This window comes from Xiphophorus couchianus, chromosome 9 (genome assembly GCF_001444195.1).
Source record: "Xiphophorus couchianus chromosome 9, X_couchianus-1.0, whole genome shotgun sequence".
Lineage (NCBI taxonomy): Eukaryota > Metazoa > Chordata > Actinopteri > Cyprinodontiformes > Poeciliidae > Xiphophorus > Xiphophorus couchianus.
In genome coordinates, this window is record NC_040236.1 from 12,576,965 (window position 1) to 12,598,489 (window position 21,525).

Here is a 21,525-nt window from a genome sequence, read left to right on the forward strand (position 1 = left end):
AGTCGGAGGGAACAGTGAAAAAAGACAGTAGCACACTCTGCAATCAAAGAACTAAAAGCAGACTTCCTTTACTCTAAACAGCCTAAATATATATGTATACATGCATGAATGTGACAAACAGAAGGAAAGCATTGTGCATGTGTGCCTGCGGTGGGACATAATTACGGGGCAGAGGCTCAGTTGAGACTTTGAGCAGATTATTACTATTACTACAGTCTGCCACTTTCATTTATATCTCATTAATTACCCACTAAGAGAGACACTTTTTATGCACCAAACAATCCACACAATCATATTCTGAATCTGTATCATTTTGGACCAAATACACAAAGTACACAAAACTGTTTTCTGCAGACAGAAAAACAGTTGGACCTTTTGTTCTAATCAAGCTTGTTTCCAGTGTTCCTCCCCACCTGGCGTACAGCACGTTATGCACATTGTCTCATTGTGATGCAGTGTGGTGTAAAACCACCCAGCACAGCACTCTTCCAAAAAAGCGTGTAACGCCCACAAAAACAGGAAGTAGTTCAACATGTGTAATTGAGGACACTGAGTACCAGCAATAAAGCAGAAATAGCTGTCCTCAGAGTTGTGGTTTGCTCTTGGGTAGAAATAGTGAAAGGGCTTCTGTCTTATGCTGGAGGAAAGATGAAATCCGCTCATGTTTTTGCAGGGAACTTTCTGCACCGAGGCTGCTCTTTACTCAGTTTGGGATAATGGAGCTACCTTTTCACACTGGGCCGCTTCTGATGGGGATGGAATATTATTCCAACAGTGTACCGCAGAAATATGATGCTCTATTATGTGAAACGCGTCTTTATTTGTGTTTGTCCTGGTAGGCATCATCCATGCTGGTGTCACTTTTAGCACGGTGAGTCCAAGCCAAAGGGGGTTTTGTGTGCCACCACCTGTTAGGATGTTACAATAATCACCTTTCCACCCAGCATCCATATGACACCCACATGACGAATCACATATACAAACAGCTGATGTCAGAATGGCTGCTGTTGCAAAAAGGTGATAACAAATGGCCAGAATCCCTGAGTCACAACAGATTCTTTCAGATTCATCAGGAGAAGCGGTCAGAGAGAGAAATATCTGCTGGGAGACTTTATCAAGCTATTTTCAATCACTAAAGCAAGCTGAAAACGTTAACGGAGAGGGGGGGAAAATGATCTCAGTCATTGAACTTCCACCTACTTTGGAGAGAGGAAGCTTAAATTTAACACTTACCTGACATCCTACACTTGGTCATAATGTTCTCTTTAGGGAAATGTGAAATAATCCTGATCTATTTATACATGTAGTGCAGAAACATATATAGCAGATACCGGCAGCACGTGCTTAGAGAACTATGAGCCGTAATTAAGTATAATCTTGTGCTAATAGCCCAAATCTTTTGGGTAGTCTGTGACCTACTCCAGCATCTACTTGAGATGAGTGAGGACAGTTATTTTGGGGTTGTAAATCTGGAAACACCCACGAGGACAGACATACAGTAGTGATTTGACTGAGCGCTTCCTGTTTCTAAAATAGATGCCAAGGGTCTCAGTTAAGTGACTTCCCCTAGATTGTGTTGTAGAGGTGTCCGGGAAATTAAATTATACACCAACCAAATTTTGCAGGTTCAAGATAGTAACTTAATAAAATTCACAGAAGCCAACTTTCTCATTCAGCAGCTCCTGTAACCATCTTTCAGTTTCATTACATTCTATAAAACTGTTTTTCCACTTTATTTTATGCATTTTCAGGACCAAAGTGCATAATTTGGTTTGTTTCCACTAACTTACTGTAATTTTAGCATGAAAGGTATTTACAACCTTTCAGATTTGTTTCTGCCAGACAAGAAAAAAAGCAAATGAAGTTTTCAAATGATTTCATTTCATAAAAAAAACCAAAAAACTTTCAAACTAATTTGGCTCTGAGAAAATATAATTCCCAATCATTAATGTTTTGTTGACTTAAAAAAAAGCTGACATCAATTCTAAAATAGTTACTCCATAAATCTCTTTGAGTGTTTATTTCCCATTTTTTAATCTTAGTATCAAAAACATTTCCAAAGTGAGTTTTAGGTATATAGAGGAATGTATTGCACTTCATGTTACAAAGACAGTTAATCAGTATGATTTATTAATGGCAAACAAAAAGAAAATCAGCAGTTATGGGGAAGTTTTTCGCATCGATTTTGATCTCAGAAATACCACCATTTATACAATTACAGAAAACTAAAACTTCTTTTTCTACCCTAATTTGAGTAGTAGAAATGTTGATAGTAAAACAGACACAACAAAAAAGAGGTTTTGATGATCTGCATTTAACAGAAACTCGTGAGTTTATTGGAAGGAGACACTGGTAGAGACCAGTAGTCCAACAATGGTCAACTGCATGACAAAAATAATGACGACCAGTCAACTTTTAATGAAACAAAAACATATTGTTCATGAGAAGTAGGTAAAAACATCATAAGTTAACATGGCAAAAAAAAAGTTAACATAAGTTAACACGTAAAATAATAAAATAAAATAAAATTACACATTATAAAAAAAGAATCACTGGCTATTTACAAAATCTGTACAGGTGTGAAGAAGTCCTCCTGCTGCAAAACAAAAAATAAAATGCACGTTAGACAAGGTCTCACATTTTACATGCAAGATGTTATAAATATTTAAATAAATTTTCCATTACAATGTCAAGTCCTTCCTTCTTACCTATAAACGATTGAGCAGGTTGTTCTGAATGTCCTCATACACCTGGTCGTAGATTTCTTCTTTGGATTTCAAACCATCAAGGTACTCTGCAACAAAACACAAAACATATGTTTACACCAAAAACTGATAAAAACTCCAATCACAGACAGGTGGAACACTACAATGAGATTTGCTTTACAAATATGGACAGTGATCGCATCGTACCAATATTCAAACTGAGGTCCTCCATCTGCTTTCTGTGCTTCAGGTACATGGGCCACACATGACCGTCAAACAGGCCAGGAGGATCAGGGACGGTGTACTGTCTGGTACTAAAATCATAATAATAAATAAAGTAAGTTAATAAGTTAATAAGATTAATGCAGAACACTGTGAGAGCACAAAATTAGCTCACCTTCTCCTTCTTTTGCACTCCTCATAGGGGATTGCGATGTAATAGCACTTGTTGAAAACATCCAGCAGGGGCCTAAAGGGGAGAAGCAAAGGTGTTGACCACTCGTCACATAACATCCTCCATGTAAAAGAGCAGAGTTATACAACTGTTCATGCTGTCCTTTATCTATGTCTCTGCAGCGTGCTTGACACTCATCACCAGCACACCGAGTACCCACCACACTGCTGTGACTGCAAACGACCACTCAGAGCCTCCTTCTGCTGAAAACCTTATCTCTACCTGCAGACCAAACTCAAATCTGCTTGCTAGTGAGCATGAGCCAATGCGAGCATGCAAAATTAGCACGTGACCCAACAGAACTAACGACGCCCTTACAACATCTGCAATCATGATTCTTCGGGGTTTCAGAGAACCAAGATGGCTCAATCTCTGGCAATTCTTTTAGTCTGCATCATAGAAGCTGGAACCTAGCCAAGATGGCTGCATTCACAGCAAGAACAAACTAGATCTACATCCCTAACTCGATTTAAATAAACAGTCAGCCATGCAAAAATAAACAATCAATCAACCTACGGGTAGTTGTAGAGCAGGAAGCCTTCAACAATCAGGATGTGGATCTGTTCATCAGGGTTGGTTACGTCAGGAACAGGAGCCAGGGCGACGCCGTGGGAGCGGGCGAACTTTGTCGGGTTCTCGATCCAGCCTTTTATCGTGTTGGTCATGGCTTCCATGTCCATAGCTGTGATCACTGTGGAGCACGAGACAGGCAGAGAGAAAGAAAAAAAGAAAATAATAGAAACAATGAGAGAAGGTTAGAAAAAAAATCCCAACAACAGCTGTAATGATTTATGAATGTGTTTGCTGCTTGGATGTTACTACAAATGAATGTTTTAGCTCTAACTGATGCAACTGCGGAGGATGGGGTCTACTACATTAGATATCAGGTCAAATATGAGCCACTGGCAGTCTTCAGTGAAGTCTTACCATCCCACTGCCTAAAGCCGTCCTCCCCGACTTCTATTTGATCGGGTTTCTGAAATAACAGTCACCAATAAAACATTGCTGGAACCTCACGGCTCTGAACACTTGCAGATCTCACTCACATGCCACAAAGGTTAGGCTAAACGAGTGAGGAAGAAAAGGCAGAAACAGAAAGCACAAAGCAGATGACATGCATAAAACTAAGCAAGAGTTAGTATGCAAATATAACATTGTGGAGGACAAATAAAAAGAAGGAAAGTTTTATATTTAGTTTCAAGTTAGATGATTAGAAGAGGCTAAGAATAAAAGCAAATAATAGGAAACTTAAAAACAAAGAAAATGTGATCAACATAGAAAAGGAATTGCATGGGAATGAAGGAAATGGGGGGAAGGGAAGACTTTCAAAGGTCAGACATCCAACTCTGATTACAGACAAAGCACAGGCAGTAGCAATGAATGGAAAAGAAGCCAAATTATCACAATAAACTTAACCAGTCACTTGTTGAGACTCACCTTGAAAAAGTCATCCTGGTGCACAACACAGCAGTTGGGCAAAGTCTGAATCAGTTTAGTAGTCAGAGTGGTTTTACCACCATTAGTAACCCTGTAAAAACAAAGAAAATTACACAAAATGAGTATTGCTTCACTTCTAAAGGTCAGATTGTGGTTACAAGTGTTTGAAATAGCTGATAAGTTTTGTTGTGTGTGTGAGTTGTTTAGATTCTATTTTAGGTTTCAATCTCAAAAAGGTAACTTTTTCTAAAATATCTGTTAATTCTGCTAATTAATATGGGTTCAAGCTTAGGAGTTACAATTATATAAAAAAAACATTTCTCAGTAAAGAACTCAAAATAAAAATGACAATGTTCCATTTATGTAAAAATCAAACAAAAAGTTATTTCTATAATGCAATAAAAACCTACAACTTCCTGACTAGAAAGCCTAAATAAAAAGTAACTAATAAACACAATAAAGTTAAATAATGTAGAGGTTGTAGGTGAAATAGATAGATCTCCCTCCACTTTTTGAAGAAAATCACGCGGTGAATTTTCAAAAGTCCCGCTCGACTTATGACAACAAACCAAACCGGATGTGACTTTATTTGTTTTCCGGCGGGCGGCTGATAAAACATGTGGACATTAAGATGACATCAACCACAAACTTACAAAAACCTTAATTAGAGACAGATTAAATGTTAAAAATATACAAACAGTTGTTCTTGTTGATTTTGAATAACTACACATGTTCCTTTAAATAAAAACAAAAGCACCGAATGGCTTGTTTCAGCATTACTACAAGCAAGTTTGAACTTTTCTGCAACTTTTACAGCAGGAATTACAAATAATGTATAGTTATAATAAAAAAAAAACAATTCCTTATTTGTAAAGTAAAGGACACCTACCCGCCAATTCCTATAATGTATTTCATCTTTTCTTCTTCTTTCGACAGTTGATATAAAGATTTGAAAGACCAAATCTGGACGAAACTCCAATAGATATAAAGTTTTTAAAAGTATTTAAAGTTGTAGTCCTGATGCTGTTCTCTCCTCTTGTCTCTTTACTGAATTGCACCTCGAGGCATTTCACTTTATATCCAGCCTGCCTCCTATTGCGTCACAGCTTACGCACGGACGGGGCGTTCTCGTGCTACAGCGTGCCACTGCATACTTTCCCCTCGCGCTACGTGCCTCCTCAAGCCAGCCAATCAGATCCCACGCAGTCACTCAACGACAGCCAATCAGCGCGCGAGAACCACCAAATATTTACATATTTTCCCCACACCTGCTGCGGTCCGTACTCTTCCATTCAGCAGTTAATCCTCCTTCTTGGGCTACAGCTGTGGAAAACTACCATTGATGGTGTCGAATGGATGCACTAAAATAACAACTGTGTGATGTGTCATTTTTAGGGAGATGTCTGCTGATGTGCTCACAGTTAAGGTCACATTACAGTAAATGGCAGCTAGCTAAACAAACTTGGCCTTGGAAATATGTATATTAGAAGCAAAAGCTTACCACACCACCAAAATAGATACAGCTGAAACCAGAAGTTTACATACACGAATAAAAACTTTTTTCTCTCTCTTCTGTGTTTAAATCAGTTAGAATTACCAAAATCAAACACCCAAAACCTAATGGAATTGTTTACGTATATAGTAGTCTGATTTGCCTGTTTTTAATATTCAAAAATTAATAAATTCAAATATATATATATATATATATATATATATATATATAAATTATATATGCACATCAAGAAAAAATGCATTTAATATTGCATTACTTTGTGAGTGTCAGTTCTTGTGACACAATTATCTCACATATGTGTGTCAGGTATTTGAGGACAGTGAGCTTTTTTATTAGACAGCAAGTTAAATGAAAACCCAGTAATTGGGCCACATGTCAGTGATTCAAATGGGAATTAGGGCAATAATATGCTGCCTGCCGAATGATTTTCTCTCTGCCATAAATGTTTTATTTAAATCAAAATAAATAAAGTGTTCAGGTCTGTAAAGTCGGGTTACATGCAGGAAAGTAACTGATTTAAATGAAATTTAATTCGATGTACAATCATAAAACGTTGCCCTGTGCTTACTAATGTCTCTACGTGTCTGGACTTTGAATACTTGTCTGGAGATTGATTCTTCTAGATTAATATCCCAGGGAGGGCTGTAGTGAATTGTGACAAATCTCTACATCTGATGCCGTTACAAAACTCCTCCAGACCAAGATAAGACACTTCACGTTTGTCTTATCTCCACCGTCACACAGTCCAGTACAGACATGCAGGTTACACTCTCACCAGTTGAAATGGTGAAAGGTTATTGATTTTGAGGTACTTTACAACACAAGCACACACTATGTCCTCTGTAAGGAAAATTTGCCCACCTTCATTCTCTAAGCCCGTTGTTCAGATATAAATCCCAGTAGCTGTTTTCATAACACGGCGGTTTACAGTTGACACAGGAGCACGTTTTACGGTCCAACAGGTCAAACGGATGAGAGCATTTTACAAACAAAAACAAGCCAGAACCTTGAAGGATGTATTTTTATTTTTGCCATATTTACAGCCAGTTTTAGACCATGACAAGTGAGAGTTCACATGATCATTTTAATCTGAGCAAACAATTTACAGTAAAATGATAGACATGTGTTTGTTTTGTGCTTTTACAGTGAAAATTAGGATTTTTATTTCAGAAGAACTATAGGGCAGGTTTATGACAGCATTTCTCATGGCATTGGTACATCATAAATAAAAAAGAAAATTCAAAATGCTTCACCTTACATTCTGGTATCTATTTAGATTTCATTCGAGTTCAACAGGCACTCTGTTCAGCCACAAAACCAGCCTATTTGGAAACAATGTGAAAACATGATACATAGAAAAAGTTAACCCTCTATGCAGAATTCCTGGTTAAAAAAGTTAACAGAATGTGAACTAAATTTTAAAAAACTGTTTACTTTATGCAACATGCCTAAATACATGGGTTATGTTTACAACGCGATTAAAAAACAGACATTGAACATAAAACAGTAACATTCTGTAAGGAACCAAACGCAGTAGTGCAAATCAACATCAAAAACACAAACGTTGTCAGGCATGTGGTTGCAATGTTCTCGTCCCCTATTTAAAGAGACTGTGAACACAGGAAACATAACAATAAAATGGATTTTCTAATTGTTTAATCTTGTTTCATTATCTCTGCTTTTAATTAAAACAAGTTGAAGTTGATACTCTCCGAATGGGCAAAATCCAAGCTGAATAAGTCTTACTTATCTAAGATTAAATACAAATACAAAATATTGCAAATAGAGTTTGCTCACCCCATCAAATCCTTGCAGTTGGGTGATTCAGCCACTTTTACAGCCACAGGTGAACACAATCCCGGACCCAGGCCTGCAGACTGCTTCTTTCAACATTTGTGAAAGAATAGGTCGCTTCAAGGTGTACAGTCAATCCGAGTGTGATATTTTCTCTCTACTAAATACTCATCAGTCAGCTGTTATTGGTGTTATACAAAAATGGCCATGATGTGGCAAGTCTTGTAATCAAAGAGAGGGGATAGCAGACGCTGAAGGTCATAGTTTCTGCAGAGACAGTCACTACAGACCTCCAAATATCATGTGGCCTAAAGATTAGCTCAAAAACTTCATTTAGAGAGCTTTGTGAAGTGGGTCTCCATGAACAATCAGCTGCACCCATGTGTTACAGAACCAAAGATGATGAAAAACCTCAGTAGTGGTGGTGTGAAGCAAGCCAACACCAGACTCTAGAGCAGTGAAGACCTGTGCTTTGGAGTTATGAATCCACTCAACCCAGCAGAACAGCTCTGATATAAATTAAGCCAGGTATTCTCCAAAAGTAGTGTTTGACTTCAGCAATGCAACATGGGAAGAATGGTCTAAAATACCTTAAAATCATATCTAAACCTTATGTAAAGTCTTCCCAGATGATCTGAAGCTGCTACAGATGCAAAGGGTGCTCTGAAATCATTTTAAACCCCATGGATTAGGAATAGGAAGACAATTTCAAATGTCTGCAAACGGAGGTGAGCAAATACTTTTTGCAACATAGTGTTTTTAAGTCTAAGCAGAAAACTGGCATCTTAAAAGAAATGCATTAGAAAGAAATTTGATGTATTTTATTTCCCATGTCCAATCTAAAGTGGAATCTGTGCATGTATTGTGTTAGTATCTGTTCAGTCTATAAAAACATGAATGTGGAAGGAAGCAAAGTGAAAATTTTACTTCAAGGTTTGCCCTGTCTGCTGTCTGCAGTTTGCTCTCACCTACAAACTAACTATGGTACTGTTAATTTGTCTTATAGATCTTTTTCAAATGTGGATTTTCTAGATTAGAAAATGCTGATGTGTAGTTATCAGTACAATGCAGGCACATCATAGTACACAATACACTACAAGTAATAGTTCACATAGCAACTGAGGCCAGAAAGAGAAAAGACTGACATAAAGAAATGTTAGTGTATTTGGATTTTTAAAAATACCAGAACAATTAAGACAGAGCTTGGAAAGGCCTTAAAGATACAGCAGCTACGAGGTAAAAAGAAAGAGAGATGAAGGCATCTTTCACTTTGCTACATATGACACAATTATATCTTCAAAAACCTGCAGCAAGAGAGAGCAGTTTGTTTTAGTGGTGCTCTCACATAAAATCTTTCTTCCCAACACGTTGCATCTTAAAAATGTTCAAATTTTGCCACTGAAGTTGTAGAAGCACTCTACATTTTGAGCTATAAAAAGTGCATTTTTTCAGTTACTCTGATTTATGCTTTATTATTAAGTCAGAGAGAGTGATCATCTTTCTTAACATAAATTACATCACTGAAAAAATAACAAAGTCAATTAAATGCTTCATCATGGTCCAATAATTCAATATGAATCCCAAATCAGGTCCTGCAACAGGCAGCGACAACTTCCAATGAAAACAGCTTCTGTAACAGAACAGCCACTTGTTGTTTTACATTTTCAACCCGGAAAGTATCCCACTTTGAAAATCATATGACAGAGTTGTTCTCCTTTTGACTGGGGAACAACATGAGAAATCAGCTGGTTATGCATAAAATAAGGGAGGAAGTGTCAACTTGCTAGACATCTCTCTCTGTCACCCCCTGTATGCACACAAACAAATGTTGGAAAGTAAAACACAGATTTTAAAGATGTATGCAAAATCTGCGTGATCCTTTCCATGCAAGAAATAAGCAATAATTGACTCCATTAATCTATTTATTTCATCTTTATAAAAAAAATAACAAAACAAGTCTGACTGTACAAATGACAAAATACAGATGAGGGAGTAATTGCAAGCCTTACATATCCTGGTATGAAGTTAAAGTGGATTTTTATGTCAATATTGGTTCTCCATAATAAACAGGACATTTTTGCTGAAGCCTGTGCAGGACTCTCCAACAGCAAAAATATGCTGTCATGGTGGTAACAATGGTAATGCTTGGGCTTTTGTGTGTTTTTATGCAGTGCTGAGGTCTGTGGATTTGTTGGGTGGGGAAGGCTTTTCATTTTCAAAGCTTTGCAACATTTAAAGAAACGGGGAACAATAAAACATAATGGCTCAGGCTATTACTGTGTTTAGGACAGCAGTGGCTCTTTGTTGGTTGCATTACTGGCTGTCACAGTTCTCGGGATCAAAGATCACTTATTGTTTGAGGTAAAATAACAGCTAGTTGAAGCTTTAAAACTATCCCAATAATTTTTTTATTGGTGGAGACAGGGCTGAAGAATTGTTCATGATTTGTTTCATTCTGTTACAGCTTACTGTTCACCAGTCTCTGCATAGAATAGTAGATTTTGTTTGAAAATGAATCATTTTCTTTGGCAACATTTTGACACTACTCATTCGTCTTTGTATGACATTTTGAAAGTTGCATCTTGCTGTTTTGTTTACAGTCTATCTCTCAGGCTGCTGGTTAAAACCAGTTCAAACTGTCTGAAGCCAGTCTGAGCCGGTGAAATGCTCCTGTGGTGTGTTATATTAGCATTGATCCATGAACACCATCCCTGCTAAGGAAAATTATCCCCACAGCATAACATTGCTACCACTATGTATACCTTCAAGGTATGCATACCTTGAAGGTATACATACATACATACAGGTTGCTGTAGTGCGTAGCTGTAAAGTGCAATCCGCAGGCTGGAGTTTAATATTTGAGTGGAAATGTATGTGATAAACTCATTACAGAACAGAGTCATCTTGTGACTAAAATAGAAAAAACAACATGGGCCTCACTTTACCTGCACATTCAAGGTCTTGTCCTTCTCATAATCATTGCTCCACAATCATTGATTTTGGCCTGAAAAATAGAAAAACAAAGACAGTGAGAACTTCTAAAAACAGGGCAATGCACCATAAACCTGAGCCAGATGTGTATCCACATTGTAACATATGCCAGGATTCAGAAGCTTATGGTCCTGTACCTCACAGAGTTTTTAATTGGCCCCTGTGGGACTGACTGCTGCTCTTGCTGTCGCCGCTCCTGCTCCATCCTGCTCGTCCACACGGACACATAGAAACAGCTTTCATAAGCATTTCTCATGGTGCCCACTTTTGTAAGAATCCAGAGACAATTGTATGCAACAGATACATTAAAGTAAAACCCTTAAGCAAAGGTTTGAATGCTATCAAGTTTGATTATTATGCATGAGGGTTATTGCGTTGTCATTTAAATCACATAAAATAAATCTGCATTTTTACCTTTCCCTTCGGGCTTTAATCCTTTCTTCATCATATCTGAAACAAGTAGAGTACAGTTACAACCTTTAAATCTAAGAATAGGAGTAAGCCTATTAAACCTATTATTTAAACAGATCAGCGGGGAGTTTCTTTTAGGTATTGTACATTTACATTAATCATTATTTTACAGCTGCAGTGACTGCTGTTTGTTTTCCTTCACCTCCATCTAGTGGTCATATGTACTTACTGCATCACACACTCGGGAACATGGACGTGCTCCATGGGAACAATCTCTGCAAGTTCATCCAAATTGTGGACGTACTGGATTTTATTCATAAACTTCACACTGCGGAGAGTGACAGAAGGAAACAGAAGAGTTACAGCAAATAACAGCAATATGACACATTACTTACCACTTGTGTTTTTGTATTGGATCACTTTTATTTATCCTGATAGTCCCTAAGTTGGTTTTAATTTGGTCTAGCTTCAGAACTAAATCAGAATTAAATCAGAATTAAAGCTTGACTTAGTTTCAATCAAGCTTTGATTGAAACTAAATCGAATCCACACACTGACACTTAAAGTTAGTGTGTGAATTTGCTGACCAGTTGATGCTTCTCCCTTATAACAACCTTTATCGGAACCTAACCTTCTAGTATTTAAGATAAATCCACATATTCATCAGCTTGTGTAAATGAATCTCAATTGATGCAGAACAACATCAAAAACATATTTTATGTCCACATCAAACCATAAAGCACCCCTGTATAATATGCTCAACATTTTTGGCCGAACAATAAATTACAGGTGCTTGTACTGGGGTCTTAAAAAAGAAAATGGAAAAAATATGGAGGTCGAAATAGCCTGACATGCGCTGAAGGTTTCCAAAGAGGATCCAGCAACCTGTATCCTATGTGATGTTAATTTGTTTAACATAATCAAGATGGAGAACAAGTATTTGATAATCTATAGTTCAAAAACAATACTTAGACTGGTCAAAATTTCGTTTGGGGTTTATTTTCTATTTTTGAAATACTAAGTGAAAAAGAAGAAACTCGCCCAGAGCAGCATGTGCTAGACCTGCCAGTAGGTATAGAGAAGAACATCAACATATTAGATAGAGGATGAGGTCTGGCAACACCTCAACCTGAGCCACAGACACAGGAGGATGTCCTATCCACCGAGCAGCCTGAAGTTTGCAAGCTTCCAAACACACAAATACTGAATGCTTAAAGCTGCAGGGTGAAAAATGACACCCCTAGCAAAGGGAGACACTGCAGGATTTTCTGAACCTCAAATAATCCTTCGATTGAGCACTGATGATATAAATAAGCCCATTGTTGTCTTTCAGGATGGAGGTATTCAGAGATTGCCTTGTTGCTGTTACCTGATGAAAGGCCTGGATATCGCCAAAACTGTGCGTATAAACCATGTAGGATGAGCGATGACCAGAGACTTGAGGTTCTTCCTCAACCTGCCATTGTAAAAATTAAAACAGAGTGAATTAAAGGTTGTGTTTTCCAAATAGAAGTGAACATTCAACCAAAACTAGTAGACACAGAAGACACTGAACGCTAATAACTGGTTTTCCAACCCCTTCCTGTTCTAAATGCAGCTGTGAGTCACCTTCAGCTTACTGATGGACAGCATGACAGCTTCTATTGCTCTCTCTGTCAAATGTGTCATTATCAGCATCACACATTTCTCTCTGACCTTGGGGGAAAAAATCATTGGTTTCAAAGAGCAGAGCATCCCTAATGCAGCTTTCAGAATAAGAATTAAAAATCCGAGTCACTACAGAGTGTTAGTCTTTTTACTATATTTCTCATTTACTTACCTTCTGTCAATCATTTGGTAGCATTTTTTCAGCCAGCTGATTCCAGGCATCTTACTCCGAGGGGTGGCTCCATTCATGTAAATGATCAAGTAGTCTTCGGCCACCAGCATCTCAAGACTGCTGACCACATATCTGCAGGTGGAAGGGGTGAGAATTTACTTTATGCTTACAAGTTTACAATATTAAAAAAATCTGATCTGATCTAACGAACAAACGTACAGAAAGAGGTTTTCCATGATATAGTGGTAGTCTGGACAGCTGCTGTCAGGCAGGTAACAAGCAGAGAACACAATGATGGCATTCAGGCCTTCTCCATAATAACCTGATGAGAGAAGCAAAGAATAAATCTTCTGAGTTTTCTGAAGTAGACATAATATCTTTAAATCAAATGTCCAAACATTGTCCAGCTGACACTGACCTCCATGTGTGATGACCCGGAGGTACGGTTTGATGATCTGCATATCGATACGGTGCTCCTGTTCTCCGATAATCACAGTTCTCCACAGTCGCCCATTGTTTGCATTCCCATCCTCAGCCGGCGCTCCGGAGACTCCACCCGGACCCGCCTTGGCTGAAGCCACCGGCGTGTCATCTGGACAGGAGACAGTCTGGGGTTTGAGTGAATTGCTTTGGCCAAAGTAGAAATCTGAAGCATTATGTCCCTTTTTTTTTTTCTCCGAAGAGTTTTTGCGGCGCTAGTGGCTCGTATTTTTTGTACAGTAGGCAGACAGGAAGGAGGGTGAGGAGAGGGGGGAAGACATGCGGTAAAGGTCGTCGGGACCGGGAGTCGAACCCGCGACGTCCGCGTCGAGGACTAAGGCCTCCAAACGTGGGGCGTGCTAACCCTCTGCGCCACCACAGCACGCCCCAGCATTATGTCCCTTTTATTTGGCTCTTTGGATACCAGACAATTTAGGATGACCCAGCTCTTAAAACAAAAGGATATTTACTTTAAATTCACATGAGCACAAAAAGTGAGCACATGTAGAAGCCTTAAAGAATTTGTCTTTTTTTTTCATTCTAACAGAATGAACAGTGACAACCAAAACACAATGGAGTAGTTATGTGTAGATTTTTTGTGCAGGATTTCAACAAAAAGTAAGCTTTTCAGAAAGCTTACAAATGTTCTGAAAAAATTTGTATGCATTTGGGTTGATGAAATACAGAACCTGAGATGATCAGCTTCCATTAATAAACACAATTGCTGATGGCAGATTTTGCCATGGACATAAAATTAGACTAAAATCATGGAAATAAAGAGGAAAAAAATTAAAAGTACAAATAGATGGACTCAAAATAAAATCTGCTTAGTTGCCTTGTGTTTGCACAAAGTCACCAGAAGAATATGTACATGGAAGGTAATTTTTAGGAGTGTAGTTATAGATTAAATAATTTTTTAAAAACTCACTATTGCATGTTCTCTAGGTGTGCTTTTGCTGAAAGGTGTGGGTAGCGGCTTTAAATTTGTAGCATATCAATTTGGACAAAGATTTAGAGCCTTTTTATTAATCATATCTGACTCCAGAATGGTAGGTCCAGGGTTTTTGATCAAGAAGTCAGCTGATATAACAAAATGCCTTTCATTTGTTCACTTTGAAAGGATTTAGTTTTTAGAGCAATTGGTTGCAAAACATAGCTCACAATATGGAGATAATTTTCTGAAAAGATGTAGCTTTGTTTTCTAAATCATTGACCTTTCTTTTTCTGATTAAAAACTGTATAAATTTACTACCTACCTTCCCACTCAAGGTCATTGCCGTTGGTTATGAACTCCAGTGAATCTGTTTCATCTGGCGTATCAATGTCATCGACATTGATGTCCAGGTCATCTGGGGTGTCCAGGAAATCATCTGATAGCAGAGAACCTTCACTTTGATCCAAGGACAGATTCATCTCAGGGGCCACCAGGGTGCGGCGTTTGCGGTGAGACGAACCCACGCCACCTCCTCCTCCAGGTGGGCTCATGTGTAAGGAATTAGGAGGAGCTTCAGCAATAAATTAAAAAGCAAGACTCCTTTTATGACAGATTCAAGCAGTATTACGTCAATATTAGCCAGTGATAGTTCTGTACTTACAGACTCTGTTGTCTGTGAGTCCACAGGAGGGGTCCATATCTCCGTACTCTGGAAGAGGCCTGGAGGGAAAACAGGCCTTATTAAGTTTGGCACACCAGTCTTATATAACAGGACTCATTATAACAGGAACTGTTGTGCTTAAAGTGATGTTTAATGAACTAGTCAAAGTGGGGATCTTGCTGCTAATCTGGGAAAAGAGGAGTAAGCAGACGGGCAAAAGTGCTTATTAAAGTCTTGCTTTGGAGACTAGAAGATTACAGAGCTGCCATGGACTTCAGAGGATAAAAGAGAGGGAGTAGAGGTAAAGAAGATAAGAAAGGGAAGATGAAAAAAACATTTTTGTATACAAAAAGGGCCCATCTTTATTTCCCTTCAAGATATTTACTGTAAAAACAGAGAAGCACCTCATTTTCAAATCTGCTTCTTTTTGTTGCACATGCCTATCGTTGGTATTAAACAAGCAAAATAATGCAAACTTTTCCTGTTTTGGAAAAGTACTTTCTCATATTTTGTCACACTAAAACCACAAGCTTTTATGCATACCAGTGGGATTTTTATACAACAGATGAAAGCAAAGTAGCGCATAACGCTGCAAATCAAATGTTAATGGATACATGGTTGTCTTAATACTTTATCAACAAATAAATGTTCGAAAAATGTTGCCTGCCTTTGTATTCAGCCACCTTTAGGGGGGTAACCCAAAACACAATCTAATTTAACCAAATTAATTCAGAATTCAAATAATTTGCGATTTAATTACACCATAAATGCATCTGTTCCTCCAGCAGAACATCAGCAATACGTAGCCAGAGCTAAATTCAATTAGGAACCTGTGGTAAGACTTGCTGTTGATGGATACTTTACCATACAATCTGAGGAATTTTATAAAGAAGAATGGAAAAAAATGTTAGAGTGTAAATGTATTAAGTTAGTAGACATAACTTGTAGGTGTAATGCAATACAAGCAGGTTCCTCTTTGAAGCTTTTGACTCAGAAGGGCAGAAAACAAATAACTTAACATTCATCATATTTTTATTTGCAAATACTTTTGAAAACCACATATATTCTTCCTTCATTTTCACAATTATGTACTACTGTGTGTTGGTCAGTTATTTCAGATCTCAATAAAAATAAAAATTAGGCTTTATGGCTATAACATGACAACACGTGAAAAAGTTTTGTTTTGCAAGGGGCAGCATAAAAATGTGTTTTTATAATACCTGCTGGGCTGTTCTACAGATTTGATTTTAGTGCACTGTCATAAAAAAACAGTTCTTATGTACATTGTGTGACTGCATGTGGTTCCCACAAGCCCGAAACACACAGACTGCAGTTCAGAGAAGCAGGCTTGAGGCTGACTCCGTACTCCCTGAGGACTCATGCAGCAATTACTGGTGCAATGCCTCCTTTGTCCAAAATAAAGCCTTTCTGCACAAATGAGGGCTCACTCCAGGATATTTTATCATTTTTAACAAGAGGAACAATCTTATCTTTTCTTCATCTTCATGGCTGCATCTTCACCAGTATATGAACTCAAATAACAAATGAAGCTTACCTGCAGGAGAGAGAACGATGCAGCTTTTGTCAGAGCTGATTCAGTTAAGCTTTTTGACCTCACAAACATCTATATTAGGTTTGCTTGCTCATTCCCCTTCCGACCAGCTTGTGGGGGAAAAAATATTAAAGCAGAGCATCTATCTGTGCTATCTAACTGCTGTCAATGCCTGTGTCTCTAGCCAAAAGCTGCAACCATTTTCCTGGGGTGGTGTTGTTGATCATTCACTGCTGATGCATCACATGACGTAGGCTCAGGCCATTTACAGACGGAGCTGCACCTGCTCCCCTGCTTCCTGCCTTCCTATTTGATGAGGAATAAGGAAGGAGGGAGGAGTAGGAAGCCCAGGATTGATTTCCACCACAGAAATCTTGCTATTTCATTTTCTCCCAACAAGCTCCGCATTCCAGCCTGCACACATCGACTAACCATTTCTTTTCTACTTTTATGTTATTGTAGCTAGCAGGAAATTACAAAAGACTCTTTGCTGTTGGATCATTTATGTCTTGAGGATATAACTGTATATCTTTGCTTTATACACTCCTTTGTAACATCCCATAAAGAAAACTGTACTTTCACTATTTTCTACTCTTATTTCCTTTTTTCCCTTGAAATAATTCCCTCCACCTTTCTCCCTTCCTATTCATCTACTGTAAGACAGATTTGTAGAGTGCAAGACCAATAGATTCTCCCAGCTATTGAGCAGTACTCCACAGCTCCTCCAGAGTTACCAAGGGAGTCTTGCAGCTTGTCTCATTCAAGTTCTCCAAGCCCAGCTTTTTAGTTCAGGTGGATGACTTTGTCTTGGTAAGGTTGCAGTTTTGCCATACCTTTCCCGTTTTATGGATGTTTTGGAAGATGTTCAAAGCTTCAAATATTGTTTTATACTCTAATTGATTTACTGTTGTCTAAAGTTTTATTTCTAAACTCTCTGCTGTGTTTATGATGCTGTTTGTTTTCTAATGTTCTCCCACAAAACTGTAGAGCCTTCACAGAGCAGCAGTGTTCAAACTGAGGTTAAATTACATGTAGACTCAATTTATGAGTTGAATAACTTGGCAGAGCATTTGGTTATTTTATATAGCGGTATCAGGGAAAGGGGGTTTAAATACAAATGCATGCCACACATTTCAAATTTGTATTTGGAAAAAAGGTTTTTACCTCAAAATTGAGTTGCATTGCTTTGTCTCATAAAATGGCAATAAAATACATTAAAGTTTGTAGTTTCAACATGTGAAAATGTGAGGGAAGCAGTTAGATGGATTTGAACCCCATTTCAAGTCACTTATGGATCACTAAACATAACTGGACACAAGACAGCTAAATCTACACAAGCAAAGTAAATTTTTTTTTTTTTTTTTAAAAGAGTATGCTTGCAAAAATTATGATAGATCTTTAAATATTGTCCAGACATGTTCATCTTGAAATAAAATATTGTTACATAGCTTGAATCTGTCAATGTAAATCTTTGTGCATATTTCTCACATCAGCATAAGTTTTATGAAATAATACTAAATAGTAGGCACAAGGATCTAACCTGGGGAAGTCTTCATCCTGCCACTCGTCTTTTACTTCCATGTGCTCCATTCGTAGAGTTGCTTCCGTTGTGCCCATCCCTCAGAGGGAAGAACACGGATCTGGACAAGTGTGGAAAAATGTCTATTAATCAACAACATTTATGTTTCATGTTAAGATAAAAATTACTGCTAGGCTAGAGTAACATCTTGTCCTAAACTCTGTCCTAAAGGAGGGATTTTGATAAAAATAATTAACCCGCTTTCAGTACAATTTAAAGACTGAAACCATTACAGATCACATGGTTTTCAAACCCTTGCCCACAAAAGCGCATGTGAGACCCATGTGACAGACTGAGAAAGAGCCCGTTTTCTGGGCTCAGCTCCCCCCAAAGTCAAACATTACGGACAAATTTCCTTCAATGTGGAATTTAAGAGGCCAGTGGAGCACCATGTTCTGGCTTAATCCTCCTTCTTCGCTCCCTAATCCTTCCACACTCCTACCTTTTGATCTCCATTAACACTGGAGGCTTTATACTACAGAAATAACATTCATTCATCCGTCCACTAAAAAAATATGTGACATTCTGATGAAATACAAGGGGAAATACGGAGACTGATAACTGACTGCACAATAGGCGATGACAACAATAGGTCTTCTACTGCTTTGAATTTACTAAATCCAACAATGATATCAAGAAATATGAAAGTGACACACCAGACTTCTATGTAAAACCAGTCTGTATACCTGGTGGAAGTTATCTAACCTTGTGTTAATGGATTTGGGGAAAATGTTGCAACAATTAAACACAGAGAAATATTGCCACAGATTGGAATGAAAAATCAAATGCTCCTGAATCTGTGTCAAAATCCATCAAAAGTGACTCATCTGCTGTAGTGTTTACTAATACCAGTTTCATTCTTGCACCTCTTGTCATCTCATCAACCCAATTATAAAAAAGGCTGAATTAGTTATTTTATTTGCCTTTGTTGTGGTGTTCTGTAAAATCCAGCAATAAATGCACACTTTATTTTCCACAGTTTATTTATTGTCAGTGCAGTTTAATTTAATGTAAAACATACATCACTGGATAGTTTTAAAAGCACTGATAATAATGACCCTTTAATGCATTTTTCTGGGTGCACTGGAGCTAAATAATATGATGTTCTCTTGATATTAAATCCATTATTTCTGAGGAGTTTCTGGAGTTCAGCCGATCATTTTAAAATCCTCAGTTAAGGTAATATTTAGGAACACAGAGCTTGAGTGTAGTGAAGGTTAGCAAAGACATAAAGCACATGTAGGAACTGTACCATGAGCTGACCAGAGCAGATGAGTGCATTCCCCTCAATGGTTCATTACACTAATGTTATTCAAGGAAATTGCAGCACATAGGATTCAATCTACAAGAGAGATCGGCATCCCTTTAAATGTGTAAAAAAAACCAAAAAAAAAAAACCACAACACCGATATACATTAAAAAAGACATAACAAAGACACTTCTCAAAAATACACAGTAAGGTTGGATATGCATTTTTAATAAGAATATGATCATGGTGTTTTTGGCACCAGTACTTGTGAATAAAGGTAATCTGGAGGTCCACAGATCTATAATCATGAAGAATGAAGCAAAAATTATAGGATGCACCATTAAATCACATTTGGAAGTAACAGAGATATAATATTTAATCATATTGACTATTTAAGAAACACAGTGAATATAAATTGATGTTGATCTTAAGACAATGAAAAAAATGTTTGCTTGTACAATTATGCACAAAATGTATGTGTTAGTTAAAGATGCAACACTTCAGTCATTTCTTTCATCAAAATTCAATACAATCATAGTTGCTATGCATCAACTTTACAATAAAATGGCTCCACTCCCTTTGTAGGTCACCCCAAACCGAACATCCCATGAAAATAAATATTTAAATAATTTTAGATATTACCGTAATAAAAAAATCTACTATCTGTATTATCAGTACCAGAAGTCTGACCTGTGCAGCAAGCAGAATTTAAAAATGTTAAATAAAGCGTGTGTATTTGAGTAATGTGTTTACTCACATGAACGGTGAGAGATCCAAATCTCCCTCAGGTCTATGTCTGAGTGTCTTTTTCCTCCTTGGTCACAGATGCAAGGATTTCAGGCAAGAATCTCCCATATCAACTGAGAAGCATGGGTCAGTCTGTCTTTCATTAATTTATATGCATATACACTCATGCAAAGTAGACACAGTCCTACAGTGTCCTAAGTGTCAGCAACTAGCAGGCAGCAGGTGTCTGAAGACAGGGGAGACCTCTGTTGTGGATCACCCCTCCTCTCCTCCTGCTCCGGCCACCTTTGTTGGAGAGAGATTGGCCGTGACGAATGAGCCCACAGCCCGCTTCTCAACCCACCAAGACACAAAATTCCTTTAATGGGAATGCATCTGCTCTGGCACCATGGTCGTTCTCTCTAGCTTCCATTTTTGTCCTCATGTGTATTCATGTACAACCTCACAATTTTTATCAGTTCCAAATCGTTTCCCTTTAAATAAAATCCTCCACGGCACCAGTGTAATTGTTCCTACAGTAACTTGGGGGAAATGAGCTTTGGTCTCCGTATCCTTTACTCTGCTGGATAATCCTGCAGTTGTTTTCTGTCGTCCTCTATGTGGCTGCTGTTCCCTGGCAACAGCATATCTCTCTCTCTCTCTCTACCCAAACCCTCTCCCCTCCCTTCCTGTCTCCTTGCCCCAATCTCTTTCACACGGCACACCACGGTTCTTCATATAACATGAAGTATGCAGTACATTACCTCACTTTTAGCCAGCCAATCATCTCACAGCTCCAGTTGTCCCGCATAGTGACTTTTCCATTTTGAATTTGGGAAAAAATGTAGAAGAGGTAGTGTCTTCCCTTTTTTCATTATATGCTGTTTCATAGTAAATTGAAATGAACAAAACATCTCTGATGACATGTTATTACCAAATAATCATAACCATAGTCATAATGATTAGCTGTGCTTTTTACCTTTTATCTTTGTGGATTGACATGACATGTCATATGTCAAATAATAACAATTATTATGATTATGATATTCGTAATCATAATACATAGTTTCCCTTTTCGTCTTTGTGGATTGACATGACATGTCATATGTCAAATAGTGACAAAAACAACAACAATTATTATTATTATTATTATTATTATTATTATTATTAAGCATTTTCTATGAAAGAATGCAGAATATAAATGCTAAAAAAAAAACTAA

At 37.8% G+C, this 21,525-nt stretch overlaps 2 protein-coding genes across 7 annotated transcripts; both read right to left on the bottom strand.

Annotated features, from left to right (window-relative positions):
- Positions 1 to 2,294: 2,294 nt before the first annotated feature.
- Positions 2,295 to 5,709, bottom strand: mibp (muscle-specific beta 1 integrin binding protein). Of its 2 annotated transcripts, XM_028028683.1 has the most exons (8): positions 5,486 to 5,709; positions 4,597 to 4,687; positions 4,087 to 4,135; positions 3,676 to 3,850; positions 3,103 to 3,174; positions 2,913 to 3,019; positions 2,709 to 2,794; positions 2,295 to 2,596 (listed from the first exon to the last, which is right to left on the bottom strand). In XM_028028683.1, the coding sequence occupies exons 1-7, from the start codon at positions 5,509 to 5,511 to the stop codon at positions 2,709 to 2,711; spliced, it is 606 nt and encodes a 201-aa protein (XP_027884484.1). In that variant the 5' UTR covers positions 5,512 to 5,709; the 3' UTR covers positions 2,295 to 2,596. The 2 variants fall into 2 exon arrangements, with proteins under 2 accessions (XP_027884484.1, XP_027884485.1); XM_028028684.1 differs by lacking the exon at positions 4,087 to 4,135 and having other exon boundaries at positions 5,486 to 5,652.
- A 1,403-nt stretch (positions 5,710 to 7,112) lies between these two features.
- On the bottom strand, positions 7,113 to 20,961 carry atcaya (ATCAY kinesin light chain interacting caytaxin a). Of its 5 annotated transcripts, none has more exons than XM_028028382.1 (13): positions 20,337 to 20,961; positions 18,292 to 18,391; positions 15,200 to 15,258; positions 14,861 to 15,109; positions 13,543 to 13,716; positions 13,344 to 13,446; positions 13,125 to 13,256; positions 12,675 to 12,761; positions 11,535 to 11,633; positions 11,309 to 11,344; positions 11,032 to 11,100; positions 10,849 to 10,907; positions 7,113 to 10,747 (listed from the first exon to the last, which is right to left on the bottom strand). In XM_028028382.1, exons 2-12 carry the CDS (start codon positions 18,366 to 18,368, stop codon positions 10,880 to 10,882), a joined length of 1,113 nt encoding a protein of 370 aa, XP_027884183.1. In that variant the 5' UTR covers positions 18,369 to 18,391; positions 20,337 to 20,961; the 3' UTR covers positions 7,113 to 10,747; positions 10,849 to 10,879. The 5 variants fall into 5 exon arrangements, with proteins under 5 accessions (XP_027884183.1, XP_027884184.1, XP_027884180.1 ...); XM_028028383.1 differs by having other exon boundaries at positions 7,113 to 9,533; positions 20,337 to 20,960; XM_028028379.1 differs by having other exon boundaries at positions 7,113 to 9,710; positions 20,337 to 20,960.
- Positions 20,962 to 21,525: the final 564 nt, after the last annotated feature.

Excerpts from the sequence above, each read along its gene's own strand:
- mibp (XM_028028683.1), bottom strand. The coding sequence starts at position 5,511 with ATGAAATACATTATAGGAATTGGCGG. Across the intron at positions 3,851-4,086 it reads CGGCTTTAGGCAGTGGGATG|TGATCACAGCTATGGACATG; the intron begins GTAAGACTTCAC and ends CGTGCTCCACAG. Across the intron at positions 3,020-3,102 it reads GAGTGCAAAAGAAGGAGAAG|TACCAGACAGTACACCGTCC; the intron begins GTGAGCTAATTT and ends TTATGATTTTAG.
- atcaya (XM_028028382.1), bottom strand. The coding sequence starts at position 18,368 with ATGGGCACAACGGAAGCAACTCTACGAATGGAGCACATGGAAGTAAAA. Across the intron at positions 15,110-15,199 it reads ACTCACAGACAACAGAGTCT|CTCCTCCTAATTCCTTACAC; the intron begins GTAAGTACAGAA and ends TTATTGCTGAAG. Across the intron at positions 13,717-14,860 it reads CAATGACCTTGAGTGGGAAG|ATGACACGCCGGTGGCTTCA; the intron begins GTAGGTAGTAAA and ends TCTCCTGTCCAG.